General features: G+C 36.1%; 2 protein-coding genes across 4 annotated transcripts in view; one reads left to right on the top strand and one right to left on the bottom strand.

Moving 5' to 3' along the window:
* Positions 1-9735, bottom strand: part of ASPN (asporin) — a 39479-nt gene extending 29744 nt beyond the window's left edge. Inside the window, exons 1-2 of one of the 2 annotated variants that reach the window (XM_030571073.1) lie at positions 9656-9735; positions 3666-3923 (exon numbers count right to left, since the gene is read on the bottom strand). In XM_030571073.1, the coding sequence (XP_030426933.1) occupies positions 3666-3903 (238 nt within the window). In that variant the 5' untranslated portion in view covers positions 3904-3923; positions 9656-9735. Of the gene's footprint in view, positions 1-3665; positions 3924-5073; positions 5159-9655 lie in introns of those variants that run through there. The other variant, XM_030571074.1, reaches the window with a different exon arrangement.
* The window catches only part of CENPP (centromere protein P), a 308525-nt gene that overhangs the window by 169738 nt on the left and 119322 nt on the right, over positions 1-19465 (top strand). The gene's annotated exons all lie outside the window — the stretch shown is intronic.

Here is a 19465-nt window from a genome sequence, read left to right as displayed (position 1 = left end):
TTTGAGTGTCTCTAGCCTTTGTTTGCCAGAAGCTGAGAAGGGACAACATGGGACGGATCACTCTGTTTTGTTCATTCCCTCTGAAGCACCTGATATTGTCCACTGTAAGAAGACAGGATAATGGGCTAGATGGACCATTGGTCTGACCCAGTATGGCCATTCTTATGTACTGGAATGTAGGTCTTAGATCTAGAAATACTGTTTTTTATGGTTGTTGAACATTTAGTTTAGTTTATTCTTTACTCTTGTAGTTAAAAGAGTGGTAGATTCTATTTGTTATTTAAGTGGCATGTTCTGCTCCATATCCTGTGCATAAGTCCTATGGCTTTGATAACTTTTTATGACCCATAGGAAGAAATTGCTGTGCTGTTTTTATTTTGAGCATAAGGATCTTTATTAGTTTTTTTATATTTTTATTTTTTGTATTACTCTTGGGTCACTAAATATATGAATATTGGGTTGATTAGAAAATCAGTATTGTGTTAGTCTTATTTTACTGTAAATTTTTAGAATGTTTCCTGTTAAATGAACTCTTCAGTTAAATAAATATAAACTTAAAGAGAAATGACAAGCACATTTATGATTGTTAAGTATGGTTATACTTCCTAGAAGAATAGACCTTCAAAGGGAACAGGCTTGTGTCTCTTATCCTTGGAGATGGATATTATGTAGGCTAAGATCTTAAAACAACAAAAACTTCAGTACAGAAGGATGTGTGTGTGTGCGTGCGCACACTGCTTCTGCGAGATCTAGATTAGGCCAAGCAGGCCCATTAAGTCATTAAGCAGCAAATGAGTGAGATATAGGCTGAGTGGAAAGCCTTGATTAGAGGAAGCTCACCTGAGCAGAGGTGGGCTGGGCTAGTATAAACCCAGGCAGCTGGCAGTAGCAAAGGCTGTTGAGAGGCAGGCAGTTGTCACCCTCTGTTCAGTAGAGAGGGAAGTAGGGAACCCAGGAAAAGAGTAGGACCTTGGAGGCCTGGCCCTCACCCTGAGGGAAGGGCATACTCTGAAGTGAGCAGGATCTAGAAGGAATGCAAAGCAGAAAGCAGCCCAGGGAGTAAACACCAAGATTTGGGACTTGAACCGATCTTGGCTGCATGTTGTAGGGTCCCTGGGCTGGGAACCTGGATTAGAAGGTGCGCCTGGGTTTCCATACCAGACCCTGAGGGAGTGGCACTATAGGACAGTGAAAGGGAAGACTGCCTGAGACTGCTAGTGAGAAGGGATTTTGATATACTCCCAGAAGGGGAAACCATATAATGACCTGGCTGGAGGGCTGAGTCATAAAGAGGAGGTTGCAGTCCCTGGAACGAGAGAGGGATCACAGAGAGGGAAAGAGACAGAGTGATGGAGAGTGATCACTGGAAGAGATGTCAGCCTAGCAGAGCTATTCCCCAGGGCTGTCCAGCAGTGAGAAGAGCACCCTGTGACAACCTCATTAATATTTCTGAATTCTGATAATGTGTGGCACTAAAATATATTTCTTTGGCTCTGATTTATATATTTGTGTGAATTCAGTTCTAGGATAGAACATTAACCGTTTTAAGAAAAACTAAGCATGTGTCTGCTTCTATTGTAGGTCTCATTCCAGCAAGGTATCTAAATATCTGCTCAACTGTGTGAGTACTCCCATGGAAGTCAAAGGATTATTCATGCTCCTAAGATTGTTCATGTGCATAGTTACCTTTCTGAACTGGGACCTAAAAGAACGGGAATTTTGCCATTGGACTGTAATGGAAGCAGAAAAAAAGATGAGCTGCCTTAATTTTAAACAATTCTAGAAGAAAAAAGGTTTCATACCTCGTGGAAGTAATATCATTCTTAAAAGAATTTTTGATGAAATTCATGTATATAACTATTTTTTAAAAATGGAAGAGCATATTCTCTAGACAACATATCAGATGTTAGAGAAAAAGAATACGATCAGGAGATTACCACAAGTTTTTAATTCTGGAATTAAAAAATAATTTTTGCTTTCAACAAGGCCAAGGGGAATTGTGAAGAGAGAAAGAGAGAGTGCACAGATCAGAGAGGAGGAAGGCTGATGGGGAGGAGTTGGGTGCAAGGTAGATGACAGTAATGAGAAGGGAGAGAGGAGAGCCAAATACAGTGCTGTTCATGAAGAGAAGGAGTGGGAAAAGGGAGGAGGAAGCACACCCAGTCTGATCCAGCACGGGGAGTTAGAGAAGACAGGCCTGTATAATAGAGACAAGCTGCAGAGGCATTGTCATATGAAGGGATCCATGATTCTGTGAGAGCCAAGAACTGGAAAGAGTGAGATATGAAGAGGTTGTGGATGGCAGTAATCTTTTTAGAGACTGAAGGGACATTCCAGAGAAAGCAAGAAAAAGGGAGAAAGAAGGGGGATGGGCATGAGGTTGAGAATTGTGGCATGAGAAGAGCAGATGTGATGGCAGACATGGGTGTAGGAGGTGGAGAGGGTGAGAATGGAGGGAGGTCCATGGGTGAGGCACACGTCACCAGAGATAAGGAGAGGGATCCAGATGTGGGAGGATTTGTGTTGGCAGGAGGACTGGGCAGATCAGGATGGAAAGCGGAAGAGTAGGCAGAGCTGGTGAGAATGATAGAGGGGTGAGGGTAACAAGAGAGAGGAAAAGGAGTCAGTGGAGTGGGGATTTAAAAGAAAAAGGTTTTTCTTTAATAATACCCAATTTTGTTATAAACTCAGGTTAAAACAACCCATTGGCATCCTCGAATTATGTAAATCCTAACAACAAACACTTACACAGATAGAGACTGTAGTCATTAATTTTAGAGACTGTGATCCTTATGTACTATATTATATATCTATGAATCTTACAGTGTTATTAACATATTTTCCTTTGATCAAAATGTCATCATTATGGTTAAGCTATTCAGTCTTAACCTAAACAAAAAAATGATATTCTTTCTATGCTCTTGCGTTATAATTTCCTTGTGGCTGATTTGTGGCTTCTTTATCTCTTGTCATCCTTTTCTGTCGTCATGTGATCTACTGCTCTGCAAATCCATATACTTTTTAGATATAAACTTTTATGGGAGAGAGGAGTAGGGACTTGTCTAATACAAATACAAGACATTGCACATTTGATACAGGTCATATTCTGTCCTCATATACTTTGGCGCATTTTCAATTGAAATAAAGGAAATATGTGAAGGCAGAATGTGTGTGTCTGAAAATTTTAGGAACATAAGATTTTTTTATGTTTGTGGGCATTATTCTCTCATTATTGGATTGAAATAATCTTGTTTAAAGATAGGAAAACAAATCTTTGTCTAAATAAAATAGCATTTTATAATTAAGGAAATGAGTTTTATGTAGTCTAAATTGCTTACCAGCTTCAATTACATTGATACAAGTCAACCCTCACAGAAGGAGGTTGCACTGATTTTAATTACATCAGTTTCTAAACTGGTGTGAACAAATCAGTATAAGTTGTGTGTGTAGACAAGGCCTCAGGGAGAGAATTTCATAGATGATATCCTTTGGAAATCTGACTGAAACAATCTAGTAGAAAAAAATTGAAAATGAATACTACTTTGTCCCTCAAAACATGATTTGTTTCATAAGTTCATAATTCATGGAAGTGCAGAATTCGCATTCTTTAAAAAATTTCCAAAGAATAATTCCTGTGATAAACAGACATGCAGATTTATTCTTACCAAGGTCAGAGCAGTGGACAACTCTCATATAACACTGACATCCAAAGGGACATACTGGAAACATATCAAAAGGAACTTCTGGTGGAATTGGTCTTCCAGTTGGAAGTAAAGAGTTATCATCGTCGCTTTCATCTTCCATATCTTGCAGCATCATATGCTTTAATGTAAAGTGTGAAAGGCCAATGAAATGTTTAGCAGAGCACAAACCCAAGAAGAGAAGCAACACATATTCTTTCATGTCTTCTCACAGAGAATAATCTGGGGGGAAAAAGAACAAAATATAGCCAAAGTTAGAGAATGTAGAACTGCAAATAACTTCTTTATACTTCTAGTTTAATTCACCTCTTGTAACACTCTTTGGCCATAGCCAAAAATGATTCTTACAAAAAATAAGAATGAAGTTGCAGAATAGTTGATGCTTATGCAACAGTGAAGGAGTTTATTGAGCTCAGTTAAAAGGTCACTTGATAATACACTGAAATAGGGTTTGAGTTTAGTACAGTGGGCTCTAGAGTTATGAGAAACGTTGTATGTGAGTTTTGTAGCAAAACTTGGCACAAGTTTTTAGGATATGATCCCAGTTTATTAATGATCTGATGGCTGTTAGCATTAAATTGCAATATGTTTTAAACTGATTTACTGTTCCTGTTGCATTTAGAGGGATGGTAAATATTTATATTAGGTATAAAATACATCCATCAGAACATTCTCTGATCATGTGCTCAAATTTGAGGGGCAAAAAAAATCTACCGTTGTTAAGTTCTCAAACTCTGGATCAACTTGCCTTTTATCTTAGGTATTCAGATCAAAAGATTCCTGGTAAAAGCCCTGCACTTATTACTATTGTTGCAATGGCATATAGGGAAAGAGTCGATCTTTTATGTGACAAAGATCCAAATTGTATAGGTCTGTATTGTTTAAGATCAGAAACTTAAATTGTACCTGTAAATTAACTGTAAGCCAATGTCCATCACTGGGAACAGAAGTAATATTTTTATTTGTGTTACAGGAGCACTTATAGGCCTAAACCCCAAGATAAGGGCCCCATTGTTCTGGGGGCAGTACATGGCCAGAGTCATAGACAGTCTGCCCTGAAAAGTTTACAATCTAAATAGATAAGACTTATTGTTGTAAGGTTATGGCTGATCCAAGTGCAGTCCCATGTAGTAATCCAGTGCAGAGGTCCCAAAGATGTTGATCAGTTGGGCTATATCCACATCAGAGGAATAGTCAGACATATGCAGATTGAAAAGTATTTTTTACATTATTATGGCTATTTAGAAATCCAGAAACACTCCCAAATTTCAGACTATCTCAACAAAATACATATATCTCATTGCAAAAGCAGGGACAGGTGGTAGTACACGATGCCTGTTAATAATATCCAATAAATAATTTCTGGGTTTACCTTGTGCCAGATTGCTCTCATCCACTCCCCTTGACTAATCCTTGGGAAAGCAAGGAGTCTGCACCATTCAGACCTGAGCCTTGAATCATCTGTGAATTAATGCCAATGCAATCCAGATCTCTGACAGTTTCCCCCAGTGCACACCATATAAATTGCACACATTGGGTGATCAAATAGAAGCCTGTGAAACTGCCAGTAAGACTGATGAGCAATTGCTCAGCAATATGTTTTCATAATTCTATTTAAGGTAACATTGCAACTACTGAATTATACCAGTTAGATTCTGCAAACAAATGAACAAAACATTGTGGCCAATAGTATCAGACTGAAGACAGCTCTAAAAGAGTCAGCCTGGACACCTAACCTCTCTCCAAGACTGGAAGAAAGTAATCAACCATTGAAGCAAGTGCAGTCTCAGTTCCATGCCCAGAAGAAAATCATATTGACCATGGGTCAGAGAAATTGGAGAGTTCCAGATTGTTTCTCTACAGTCTTCTTAATAACCTGCCCATAAACAATAATTGTCAAGATTGTCACTGTTCACATGACTTCCTGAGCATGGCTAAATTGCTTGCCTAAGGAGAGCTAATACCTTTTCCCAAAGAAAACATTAATGAACAGTCAAGAGTAGGTCCAAAATCCCTTATCAGAGTTTATTAATAACAGGGGAAATGGTTCCATCTGCTAGATATGTCACTGAAACTCCTCCAGCACATTAGAAATCTTGCAAGCAAAACTGGCAAAAAGTAGGCACCATGTTAGAAATATAGGAATTGTCAGTTAGGAATATAGAAATTGCTTCTGACAATATACACTGCCAGATGCTTCATATTAGACAATTATGGAATATGAGATAAATTTGATTTGTCCCCTCCTAACATGGATCAGCTACCATGGATGTAGCCAGTGTTGTTAGAATCCAATCAGTTATATTCATATAGTCACAGTGAATAAGAAGCAAAAGTTCTTTGCAAATAGACACTGGTTTAATCAGCCACCTAGAATTTTTTTGCAAGGCTTTCTAGATGCTACAGTGGAGGTGAAGAAATTGCTTTTCACTTGTATGTCAGCCATGGCATAGGATTTCAAAAACTCTTTCTGCTGCAATCAGTCAGACTCAGAGTATGATATTCACCACTGGCTCTCTGATTTCATCCTTACATGCTTGCTCTCTCTCTAAACCCTTAATCCCCTCAGGTTATCTGTGAAGATAGTATATATAGGTAGGGGAATTCAGGGGACAAAAGACAATCATATTTAGTCACTAGCCTGTTAATAGAGTGACCCTCATATATATGGTAAATCTCTCATAGAAAATTCAAACCTAACTGGGTCCACTAATCTGATTAGGTGGATCTAGGAACGAGGTACTCCAGTCCAGGAGCAAAGATAGCTTTGACTTGAAATTGAAGAAGGCAGCATGGTCTCCTTGTTTAGAACACAGAACTGAGATTCAGGAGACCCAATTTTTGCTCTAATTGTCCACTTACTAGGATATTTAGACTTAATTTGAGGAGCTGGGTGTATCCTACCGTATTCTATGTAGAACACAAGAGGCACTGCTGTAAATTTTGTTATGCATATTCTGTTTATAAGATAATCTCTTTTTGGGATGTCAGAGAATTCTTTTGGGAAATGTTGGGTGGATGTAGATCCTTGTTTGATTGTTAAATTAAATGTTTAATTGTCAATTTATGGTTAAAGATTCTCTTGATGCAGGCACTTTGACACTTGTTACTTCTGTCATTTTCTAGTTCTAGCTTTGGGAAAGTGAGTGCACTCACTTATACAGGTGTGTTGCTTTGGCCGATGCTAAATTCCAGTTTGTGTTTTTGTTGTTTTGCATTGTTGCTTTTAATTTACTTATATGAGACCAATGGTGTGTGTGTGTTTGTGTGTGTCAGGCTCATTGTTCTTAATATTATTGAGGCAGGATGGTCCAGTGATTAGGGTGCTAACCTAGCACATGGGAGGCTTTGGTCCTATTCCCTGCTTTACCACAGCTTCCTCTGTGATCTTGGGTATATCACTTAGGCTATTAACTCCAATTGATTTCATGGTGGATCTGGGCCTTAGTGTCTCTGGCCTGGCTTTTTAAATTTTGAGAGGGAGGGATAGCTCACTGGTTTTGAGCATTGGCATGCTAAACCCAGGGTTGTGAGTTCAATCCTTAAGGGGACAATTTGGGGATTGGTTCTGCTTTGAGCAAGGGGTTGGACTAGATGACCTCCTGAGCTCCCTTCTAGCCCTGGTATTCTATGATTCTATGAAACTGTGTTTTAAGCATTACATTAATTATACTGGAAGTAACTTCATAAATCCCAGGGAATATAAGAATTATTATGCTATAAAGTAGGGGGGGTTTCAGGAGTACCTGTTCTTATTCTCCCTCTGAAATGGATGTATAACTGACAGAAATGTCAGTGGGAAGTAGCACGCATTTCCATTTGAAATTTCAAATGTTTTAGTGGTTGTGAAATTCTGAATTTCACAGTGAAGAGGTATTGAACATTTTCTGCAAAAACATTGTAATTCTTTAGCTTAGTTCTAACGTCTTTATTAACTTTTGTGTCTGCTTAAATCCCAGTAGATTAATATAAATGCTCCAAATGTTTTAGTCCAGATATTTTATGAAATATTTAAATATGTAACTATGTAATAAAATATGTGAAATGGGTTACTATTGTCAAGATAATGTATACCCTCAGCAATTTTCATACTTACTAATTGACCAGAACACTGAGGGGGAGATTTAGCCCAGTTACAGCAGGAGTGGGGAAGGGCACAAGAAGCATTTCTTCTACTTGCATCAACTGCATAGAGTCCCTGTGCTTCCCTGACTTCAGACAGTGCTCCTGTGCAGCACCTCCAGGAGCACAAGCCACTCCATATTTAAGGGTGGGGAAGTAGAAGGGGCTGTGTGCTCCAGCACCAGGCAGGAAGTTGATGGGGTGCAGAAAGCATACTCAGCACTTAAACACACTGCAATGGTAATGTTTTCCTTGCACACCCTGAAGCTCTAGAAGATATTGTGCCTCTACAAACTCCCCTTGGAACGTAGTTTAGCCTCTATGATTTGGAATTTTAAAGGTTGTTTGTTTTATCCCAAACCTCAGGCTGCCAGATAACATACAGAAGAGATTAACTCTTCTTTTTTATGCATTTGTTAGTGTGGTACAGTACTTGGTATTTCTAGATTATTACATAAAGTTTATGATAAACTCTTAATGTTATTTTAATGTGACTAACACCATTCAGATGTAATAAAACTTGGATTCGAAATTCGTGTGTAACAGTACAGTAACTTCATAATATTAAAATAGTAAATGTGCATTACAAGAGAAAATACAATAAATCAGTTTGGGGGCATAAAGATTATTTGAAGGCCCTGGTAAGTATGCATAGGGTCAAAGAAAAACATTGAAATTACTCTGTGGCTAGATTCCAGCAGCAGAAAACGGCAACATGTGATCATTGTTTTCTTATAAGTCATGACACTGAAGGAGTTAACAGGAGAATAGTCAATATTTAGTCCTTTTAAGAGCCATGTTTAGAAAGAGCTGCTGTTAAGGTAGTTTGATGAAGGGAGGCAAGTTTCCTAGAGTATTGTTTCTGAAAAGGAAATGTTTAAATGAGCCAGGAATAAAACACTGGTTTTGCTGGAAGACAGTCAGGGAAAATCCTTGTGTTCATTAGTATCACAAATCATTACTCTGTGCAGAGCTTTTATTCAAAGAAAGGCAAGATAATAGCTCCTTTGACCACTATATTTAAAAATAGTTTGGCTTTTATTAGTCATTGTTCCTTCCCAAAAATAAATGGTTTTATATTCTAGCTCTTTGTGTTTCTTTGGACTAATGCCTAAGAAAAATAAAATTAAACAACTTTCTGAATAAGAACATCTAAAAAACTAAGGCATGGTCTGGAAAATACAGCATTATGTTAAAGATACACCGTGCAACTATGAGAAATGCAGTCTTAAATAAAATAGCTGAGATATTGTTTTTTATTTTATTGACTTTGGATAGAGTCTACTTTACTTGTAAGTTGAAAGGTAAATGAACATTAATCTGTGAGCATGTTTGCTGTTTTCACTTATTTAAACGTCTATTCTGTTCACTTTTTAATTTTTGTTTTTAAATCATTTTCTGTTATACTTGATAAAATAATTTTTTCATTAAAATAATTTTTAGAAGTATATTAATTGTAAGTAATGATTATACTTACAATTACATAGATAGATTAAAATAACACATAGATTAAAATAACAAGGAAAGATTTATCATATATCGCTTTAGGTGTTTACATGACAAAATAAATCGCTTCTCTTCTTTTTATAAGGTTGTTTGCTTATTCAGTTAGAGCACTATTGCTTTTACTTTATTTGATTCTAAAATTTCAGTAAACTTGAAAATATTTGAACTACAAAGTATATTATGAAAAATATTTTTACTTTAGAAATCATTTAGTATTGCAAAGTATTTATTTACCTAACAGTGTTATCTTCATATAGTAATTGAAAATATGTTGCTTAATTCTGTACTGCTGTTTAAATGCGAATAGATACAAAAATGTAACATACCTGGTAAATGTGGCAGGTCTTCCAAAAGCAGTGATAATCCACCTAAGAGGTTTATTTCAATTTTTTTAATTTTAAGAAATTATTAACAAACTTGTGTTGAGTGCTGTAAAATTGAGAGTGGGCATTTCAAGGAAAAATTCAACTTGAAAAGTTCCTGATCTGCCTGGTACCCTGGATGATACTTGAGTAAACTGCTTCTACAGATTAGCCCATTTTAGTACTGAAGAAAGGCATTAAGACTTGTTACTACTCATATGGTTTTCATCACTGCTTGTATCACAGCCAAAACTTCTAGCTTAACTGTAGACGTCTAGTAGAAGACTTGGTAAAACCTGAAGTTTAATAATGGATGGCACTTGGCCGTTGGAAGTACAGTGAAGTCTATTCAAATCCATTCCTGATATGAGAACAAACTTTTTAAAAATAATTTTTCAGTGCATCATTCCTTATAGAGTGTGGCATTTACCAAAATGTGAACACACATCCATTCAAAGAATAAGCAGTGATGATGATCAGCAAGTTATCAAACCTATTCAAAGACTAAAGCTGTAAAATTAATACACTGCTTATTCTTTTTTGTAATTGTATATAGATTAGACATCTTAATTACAGTAAATACCTAGCAACAGGCCAATGTACACCACACTTTCTGATTAAAAGCCTACATTATATTATTAAATACGAGTAGGGTGACCAGATGTCCCGTTTTTATAGGGACAGTCCCGTTTTTAGGGACTTTTTCTTATATAGGCACTTATTACCCACCACCCCCTGTCCCTTTTTTTCACAGATGCTGTCTGGTCACCCTTAATACAAGGGACAAAGTTATTTAAAACAGTAAAAAAATTTTAGCAAGGATGATGGTCATTAGTGGGAACATTGGAATAAATACCTATTGCTGGAACTTGCTGATGTTAACATAAGTCCAGTCTTTAATTGCAATATATTATAATCATGATTGGAGCTATAAGTTTAAGCTAGATCTGTGAAAAATAGAAATGTTTTACATTATTCATACTACAGCATCCATACAAAATATAGTTAGAAGCAGGGTTATATGCTCCTTTCCTTTATCAGATTGTCTATTTAAAGTGATATGACACTAATGTGAGTTGTCTATACTGCAGTTTGCATAGTCAGTGTAATTAATGGCTTATATCTCTAGGTTTAGGACAAATTCAAGATTTTCATTTATCCGGTTTTATAGATGTTACTTTGTCATTACTAATGCAAATAGCTCTTTTTTATGTTACAATTCTGATAATCTTGCAAGAGGAAAAAAAAAGTTAAAAATTCTAGTTACTTTCCATCCTGATAAAATGTTTGGATGGCAAGGAATTATAAGTTCATGTTGATGACATGTCGATAAGGTTACAGATTTGTTTCAGTAACACTAGTTATTTTGTCTACTGTATTTTTAAGGGTGAAAAGAAGCAGATATGCTACACTAACATTTCCAATCGGAAGTTACTATTCTAAAGAAAATAAGACTTGTGTTGCTCATTGCATTGTTCTTTTTTGTATGTTCCAGGTTGACTAGAGTAGATGAGTTATACACCCATTATGGATCAGTGTTTCCCAAATAGTGAAATTACTTTCATTAACAATCAAAGTTCCACACCAAAAAGCCAAAGATACTGCTTTTAATGTTTCAGATGTGTAGTTCTAGATTTCAAAATGCTATCAGCATTAGAACAAACTTCCTAAGAAAATATGTTGCCTGTGTATTGACTGAGTTTGTTTGCATCCATTTATTTGAACAAATTTGGATAAAATTGCTGTAATGAAGTCTGTCTTGTCTCTTTAATAGTAAAAGGGAACATTGTGGAGGTAGTTGGATAGTTGGGAATCCCAATATGGCAAACGAGGCTTTTGGAACTTAATCATGTTCTTTCAAAAATTCACAAAATCTTTTACAATTTACTATAAAACTAACTAATATTGCAGAATTCTACAGCAAGCTCACTGTCTCTACTTTATTTTGTGGGTTGTTTTACAAGACATGTAATAAGCCAGCACAGCATGTAGGACAGCATAAATGTTTTGAATGCAAGCTTGAATAGCCAAATTTATGGGTCGATATTAGGAACTTATTTTCTTGATAATGTTCAACATACCTCTGAATTTTTAAGTTACAGTTGCAGTTCACATCAACGGATCTCTTAGCAACCTGCCTAAGAATATTATTTATACTTCAGAGAGCAGAATCACTCACTTCTTAGCAATGAATAGTAAAAGCAGTTGACTGTAATGTTTCAGTGGTTCAAAAGGATTTTGTAGATATATCTTATTGATGCTATTTACCTTGCACAAGAAGTTTCAGATACAGTAAATAAATTTTCTTGGCTCTTCATGAGCAACTAATCTCCCTGCTATGTACAAGTTTCAGTTTTTCTGACTAAACAAAATTACAGTAAAATACCAGTTTTCTACTAGCTTGTTAACATCTGAATTCCATTACCTACTGTTTCCTTAATCTCTGATTTTATGTATTGAAGGAAACAGCCTCACATTCAGTGGGCATTTTTCCATTAGCTTATCTCTCTCATTTAGTACTGCAGTTTTAAAATGTTGACTCAGCTGTTTTATATTCTGCCTGACAACTCAGAAGTGCTAAAAAACGTTAATTGTAGAAAATAAATGTTGATTTCCTGAACCACAGTTGTCATTTAACAACTTTAGAGAATGTTACCTAACTTTTTAACTGCAAGAGTTGAACTCTTGAAGTGAAAAGTGATCTTGTTGCACTTTGTTAATATGTTAAAGTAAATTGTTTCTGAGGATCAAATTTCATTACATTGCTGAATATCCATTTTATGAACAAGGATTTATTTTTTTTAAATATCCTAGTATAAAACTAGAGATGTGAAAAAAAATAGTACCTCTGATAATTATGACTCTATGACATTAAGTTACATGGAAGAGACAGTTAGTGTAGAGTAACTGGCTCCTAGAAGTTTCCTAATCAAGGATGGTTTTTTTTTTTAATATGGCCTCAAAATGTAGTCCATTTTTTAAATCACAAGTGAAATTATCAGACAGTTGCTTGGCTTGTTCTTAAGCAATTAACTTCATTTATTAATTTCAGTTAATGACATAGCAGGCTATTCATATAAAATTGGTATATTCTTTAAAACAAATGCTACTTTTATGAATAGACTAACTTCTGATTGGATGAAGCACAAACCAAGACCAATATATAATGCAATCAAAAGACAGCTTTCTAGTGTTGAGAATTTTGTCTTTTTTCCAAAGCTTGTATACAAGTCTTAGTGGAAGGCAAAATAAGTTTTCATTAATGGCCACTGTTTATAAAGGTGGTTTACATGAAAATGATTAATGTAACTCTGACTGTACAGATTTTCTCTTGGAGACTAGCCATGGCATTTTAATAACATGACATATTCCTTTTTTGCTGAGAAGCCAGTATATATTGAATACAGTCCATATGTTTTGGTTTTAGTTAAGTTCTAGGCTTTCTCAAGTTCAACCACACTCTTTGCACTACTTGAATATGGAAAGTTTATTCTTCTTCTTCTGTGGTTCATCTTGATTCTTCACTCTCTGTATTGATATGCAAAGTAATTATGTTTGTTTAATTTTATGTATACAACAAACATAAAATTATTGCATCAACACTTTATGTATGGGTTAATGTACTCAAACCTTTTTTCTGAAAAGTTGTTTTAGCATCTGACTTATCAACTAAAATATCTGAAACCAAAAATAAACGTGGTCTTACTGTACAGCCTGAAGCCTTTCATCTCTACCTTTAATTATCAACATGTTGAAACTAAATAGTGTATGATTAGTACCTTAAAATATGCCTGTGTATTGTGTTTTTGAGCGTGTATGTAAGAGCTGTAAACTCAAGCGTACAGTAACGTGTCCACATGATTTTCAGACATACAGTTAACAACCAGAACAAAAAAGTTTTCTTCTTTAATTTTAAAGTGTTAATGAAAAATGATAGCTTTGCAGGGTGTGGGCCACTGGTTAGAGAGGGACATAGGAGTCCAGAGACCTGGGTTCTGTTTTTTCTGTTGACATCCTGTGTGGGTTTAGGCAATCTATCTTAGATTCCCCAACTGTAAAATGTGGCTATCGGTCTTTTAAAAGTGCTTTGCAACCTTTAGTGAAAGGTACTATGTAAATGCATATTTGTATTATTACTTCTACAGAAGGTATAGGATGAGCAGTGGCAGTGCAAATTGTCAACAGTCCCCAGCTGTAACTTGGAGACACCAGATACAGAGGTCTGTAAGTACACCGCTACCTCAGTATAACACCACCTGATATAACACAAATTTGGATATAACGCGGTAAAGCAGTGCTCCAAGGGGGGCGGGGCTGTGCACTCCGGTGGATCAAAGCAAGTTCAATATAACAAGGTTTCACCTATAACGCGGTAAGATTTTTTGGCTCCCAAGGATGGCGTTATATCGAGGTAGAGATGTAGTTCAGTCTCCATGCTTAATCAGTTGCTGGTCTGTCTGCTGATACTGCTTACAAACTTTCTCATTATGAGAATTTTTTGTCCACTATAAATGAACTGAGAACACAATCATGCTCATACAGATAATCTAATAGTTGTAAAGATCATGTCTACATAGGACAGCAATGCACACTAAAGAAGTATGATTTCTAAAATGCACTAACATGTGGTGCACTAATTTGTCTGTGTAGACCCTGCTGTTGTACACTAATAGTTCCCTCATGCACTGTTTGAAACAGTACTATACTAAAGTATCAAGTAGTGCACCTTACAAATCGCATTCCATTAGTGTGCATTGCTGCACCCTGTCGACAAGCCCTGAGTAACTACATCTTTTGACCTGACCTGACCTGAAGTCAAACCACTGACTTAATGCTGAAAGGCTCCACAACCCGTGTCAAGCTAATGAGTCTTCCAGTTACTAGATTCTAGGAAAAGTTTTCTGTTTTGAAACACAAAATCAAGCTAACGCTGTACTTCCTTGTTAACAAAATAAACTAATTTAAAAAGTAAAACTCTCACTTTCTAAATATATTTATGATGTTCTTGCCATATTTTTTTTGCATCAATGATATGACAGGGTAGTTGACAATGGATCGGTCTACATGAGTCTTTGCTACCAAGTCATCTTGCTTTTACTTTGAAGGGCAATATTTAAAGCTATTTTTTATTTGAATAGGCTTGGAAGTTTTAAGAAAAAAATGTCTATTCAAGCCTGTAAATACTTCCATGATTCATTGTACAACAGCAATAAAATAGATCAATGCCTTTACTTAGAATAATGTTAAAAACACTTGTTCGTCAAGCTACAAGAGATGCTTAAATTTTGGCATCAACCAGTTTTTCATTTTGGGGAGTGTGAGGGTGACACTTGGGGTGGTACTATATGGTCTCTTAATGAGTGTTACATTTTTTCCCTCTTAAAAATAAATTAGCATTTTAGAAGCTGGCATCTCTAAACTTAAAATAGTTATAGTTTTCATTCCATTTATGTGAAATGTCATTAAAATTACTTTTAGAAACAGCAAAATATCAGACTTAGGAACTTGGCATTGTTGTAAACATTATTTATTGCAACTTGCATGCTTGTCTCCAGGTTAATGAATTTTGTCAAACCTGTTATGTGTTTTTGAAGAAGCTGAGTTTTTACATTTCTTTCAGAAGGTGAGCATGTAACATTTAGTAGATTGACTTGCAGGATCTCTTCTAAACCAAATTTGTTGAAAGATCATGTTCTTATTATGGAAAAGTTTACATATAACTTCAGGAAATATTAATAATACACAGGAAGGAATTACCTCACGAAATTCATTCTCTGAACTCTGTTTTACAAAGCATATGAATGTTCTCACTTAGGTACGTGTTCTCAGATACAATAAAATAAATTATAAAATTCTTGGTCATGGAGAACAAATAAAGAAGAGAGTTTGGGCAGTATACTACCAGCCTAAGTGACAGAGTTCCATAAGATTAGTACTTCTGGTTTGACATCTGCTAGATTAATAAAAGAGCAATTCAAAACTCAAAAAGTTCCCGAAAGACATAGAAGGTATTCCTAAATCTTTTATTGGCATACATACAGACAAATTGGAGGAAGAATCTCATACACTGCTACAGGCTGGGGACCGACTGGCTAAGCGGCAGTTCTGCAGAAAAGGACCTGGGGATTACAGTGGCCAAGAAGCTGGATATGAGTCAACAGTGTGCCCTTGTTGCTAAAATGGCTAGCAGCATATTGGACTGCATTAGTAGGAGCATTGCCAGCAGATCGAGGGAAGTGATTATTCCCCTCTATTCAGCACTGGTGAGGCCACATCTGGAGTATTGCGTCCAGTTTGGGGCCCCTCACTACAAAAAGGATGTGGACAAATTGGACACAGTCCGGTGGAGCACAACGAAAATAATTAGGGGGCTGGGGCACATGACTTATGAGGAGAGGATGAGGGAATTGGGCTTATTTCAGAGTGGTAGCCATGTTAGTCTGTATCAGCAAAAAGAACAAGGAGTACTTGTGGCACCTTAGAGACTAACAAATTTATTTGAGCATAAGCTTTCGTGAGCTAAAACCCACTTCATTGGATACATGCAGTGGAAAATACAGTAGGAAAATATATATACACAGAGAACATGAAAAAACGTCAACTGTTGGAAATGGGCCATCCTGATTATCACTACAAAAGATTTTTTTTCTCCTGCTGATAATAGCCTACCTTAATTGATTAGTCTTGCTATAGTTGGTATGGCAACACCCATTTTTCATGTTCTCTGCGTATATATATCTTCCTACTGTATTTTCCACTGCATGTATCCAATGAAGTGGGTTTTAGCTCAAGAAAGCTTATGTTCAAATAGATTTGTTAGTCTCTAAGATGCCACAAGTACTCCTCATTCTTTTTGGGCTTATTTAGTATGCAGAAAATAAGAGTGAGGGAGGATTTGATAGCAGCCTTTAACTATCTGAAGGGGGTTCCAAAGAGGATGGAGCTACGCTATTCCCAGTGGTGGCAGATGACTGAACAAGGAGCAATGACCTCAAGTTGTAGTGGGGGATGTCTAGGTTGGATATTAGGAAAAGCTATTTCTCAAGGAGGGTGGTGAAGCACTGGAATGGGTTACCTAGGGAGGTGGTAGAATCTCCATTCTTTGAGGTTTTTAAGGCCCAACTTGATAAAGTCCTGGCTGGGACTGGATGATGTCCTGAGGTCTCTTCCAACCCTAATCTTCTATGATTCTGTGTAGGGAGGGAATGTGATCATTTGCTTAAGTGATGAGTTCATTCCATCATAGTCTTAGCCTAATATTGTATGTTTCTAAAAACAGTAGTCAATTATTCAGATTTCCATATTAATACTACTTTTGTCGCATACATACCACACGAGGTCTTTTGATGATCTTCAACACGCATACTCTTTCTGCCACAGTCTTATGGGAAAACTACAAATCAGTGCAAGAAGAAAGGATCAAATCTAGAAATTTAATTCAGATAGCTCTAACTTGCAGAATTAATCATATGGTAGCACATATAATAGTATAAATTATTTGATTGAAACTATGGCTTTCCGTACATAAGAGACTGGTAAACCTGTAAAATATATTCACTTTCTCCATGGGTTCCCAATGTATTTTTCTTCAGCTTAATAAATAATGGTTGAGTCCATTATGGCCTTAACAGATATGAATTGTTTAGTTCAAGTAATAGAGGCTTATCATTTTAGATCCAGAGGATTCTAGGTTCGATCCCTTAACTACAAGTGACCCACCATGGGATGTTGAATTACAGCTGTTTTCCAGCATGTTTATAAGCTTGAAAAATATCACAAGGGAATATAGAAAAACATCTAGATTTAATGGCCTATGTAAAAGGTAAAACACAGCGTGAAAATAGATTGTTAGAGATCTTTGTATATTTTTATAGACTTTTTAATGTCAGTATTTTAAGTTTTTGGTTTCCCTATTTTGGTCACTATAAAAGTTTGCTAGAGCAATTTTGAATGGATTTTCATATTAACAAAAATGCACAAAATAATATGTTACTTTCACCACTCAGTTGGCATCATTCATGTAACCTGAAAAAGACACACATTCAGGATTACATATTAAATATGTGTATGGTTTGGAAAATAAAATTCCTTGTTGTTTTATATAAACTATTTGAAAGCTGATGGCACATATTACTGAAGGGATAATTTCCATTTGGGTTGCTAGCAGTGATATTAAACAGTTTTGATATTGGTCAGCAAGTATATGTATGAGTAATCGCTGAAGAGGTGAGCGAATTATACCACTTTTATAGTGTGTGAACAATTTATTCTTGTTGCAGTAAGACTGTATCATGGTTTTCAGGATAATGAATGTGAAATGCATTATAAATACTGTGAGTAATAAACTGTCTCTTCACCCCACATAAAATAAAATCATACAATATTCTTTGCTCAGAAAGTGAAAGCGCAATGGATTAAACTGACCATTTTGTGGGACTGTAGTTGCTCCCCGATGGATAACATTTGTTAACACAGTAAATTTGAGATGCACTTTTTAAGGTATTGAGTAATAATGCAACTCAAGTACTCAAAGTAAATATCTGCTAAATGATGTAACAACATTATGCTTAGTTCTATGAAGAAGAAAATATATGGTTATTTTTTGCCTTTTGTCTTTTGCAGCACTGATGTGGAATTCTTTTTATTGAGTAGGGCATTTACGAAGAGAATCATATGTTCTGGTGCTCAAAGCTTACTTGGGTAATACAGCGTTTTGTGATTGCCAGGAGATAACAAGTGATGTGTCCCTAAATATACTATGTATTAAACCATTTTTATAGGATGGAAACTAACTTATGATTTTGAACAATTGGTTTCAATATTACTGATATAAATTATATTTTATTAAGATGGTGGTGTCTTACAAGAGATGCTGAAAATGCTTTAGATTCCCCCCCTTCCCCCCAAGATGCCTAAGGGAGTTAAGCATCCAACTCCAACTAACTTTCAGTAGGTGTTCAGTTCCAAGCTGTTCTAGATGCATTTGAATATCACATCTTTATTTTATTATAGTGTAAAATCTACCCCAGAGCTTACTGAAGAGAAAAGGAACAAACAAGTGTAGAGGTTTTGTTTCATTTTTTTAAAATCTGAAAGTATATTAAAATGTAGCAATGACTGCAAGTCAAGTTATGATTGTAGATTGAAGTTTACTTTCCCCTCCAAGTATGAGACATTATTACTAATTATGACTTCAACATATAAGATAAGATAAAAGGGCTAGTTGTTCTACTACCTGAACTATACAGATTTGAAACCTTTATAGCTAAAGTGGTGCAACTCCTTAGCGTGGACATAGTTATGCCAGTATAAAGGTTCTTTTCCCCTACCAGTACTCGCTGCATATAAACACAATAGGAGTTGTACAAATTTAGCTATTTTGATTAGGACCAGGCCTAAGCATCTGTCATTAGGTGGATTAAGTTGCCTGTTTCTCAAGCCTATAAATTATACAGTCTACACCCTGCTGATCATAGTGCTATGTATTCTGTCAGGTTTATGGTGATTTCACTGGCTGAGACGCATAGAACCTCTATAAGATTTCCCAAGTAACTACCTGTTTATTGGCATGTAATTTCTTTGTGCACTACAGAATTGCCTTCTTTTTGCAGTAATGCCTACCAAATCAGTGGATATCAAAGAGAATGCCCTCCCCCTCCTGGTTCATTGTGGGACATATTTGATCAGATCCAGATGGGGTAGATGACACCTGGGGTGCTCAGAAGAGAGGGGCAGGCTCAGCTGCTCCGGAGCCGCCTTCTCTCACCTATCCCC

The sequence above is a fragment of the Gopherus evgoodei genome, chromosome 7, assembly GCF_007399415.2.
Source record: "Gopherus evgoodei ecotype Sinaloan lineage chromosome 7, rGopEvg1_v1.p, whole genome shotgun sequence".
Taxonomy (NCBI): domain Eukaryota; kingdom Metazoa; phylum Chordata; order Testudines; family Testudinidae; genus Gopherus; species Gopherus evgoodei.
The sequence above is the reverse complement of the archived record's forward strand: the minus strand, read 5'-3'. Positions and strand labels throughout refer to the sequence as shown.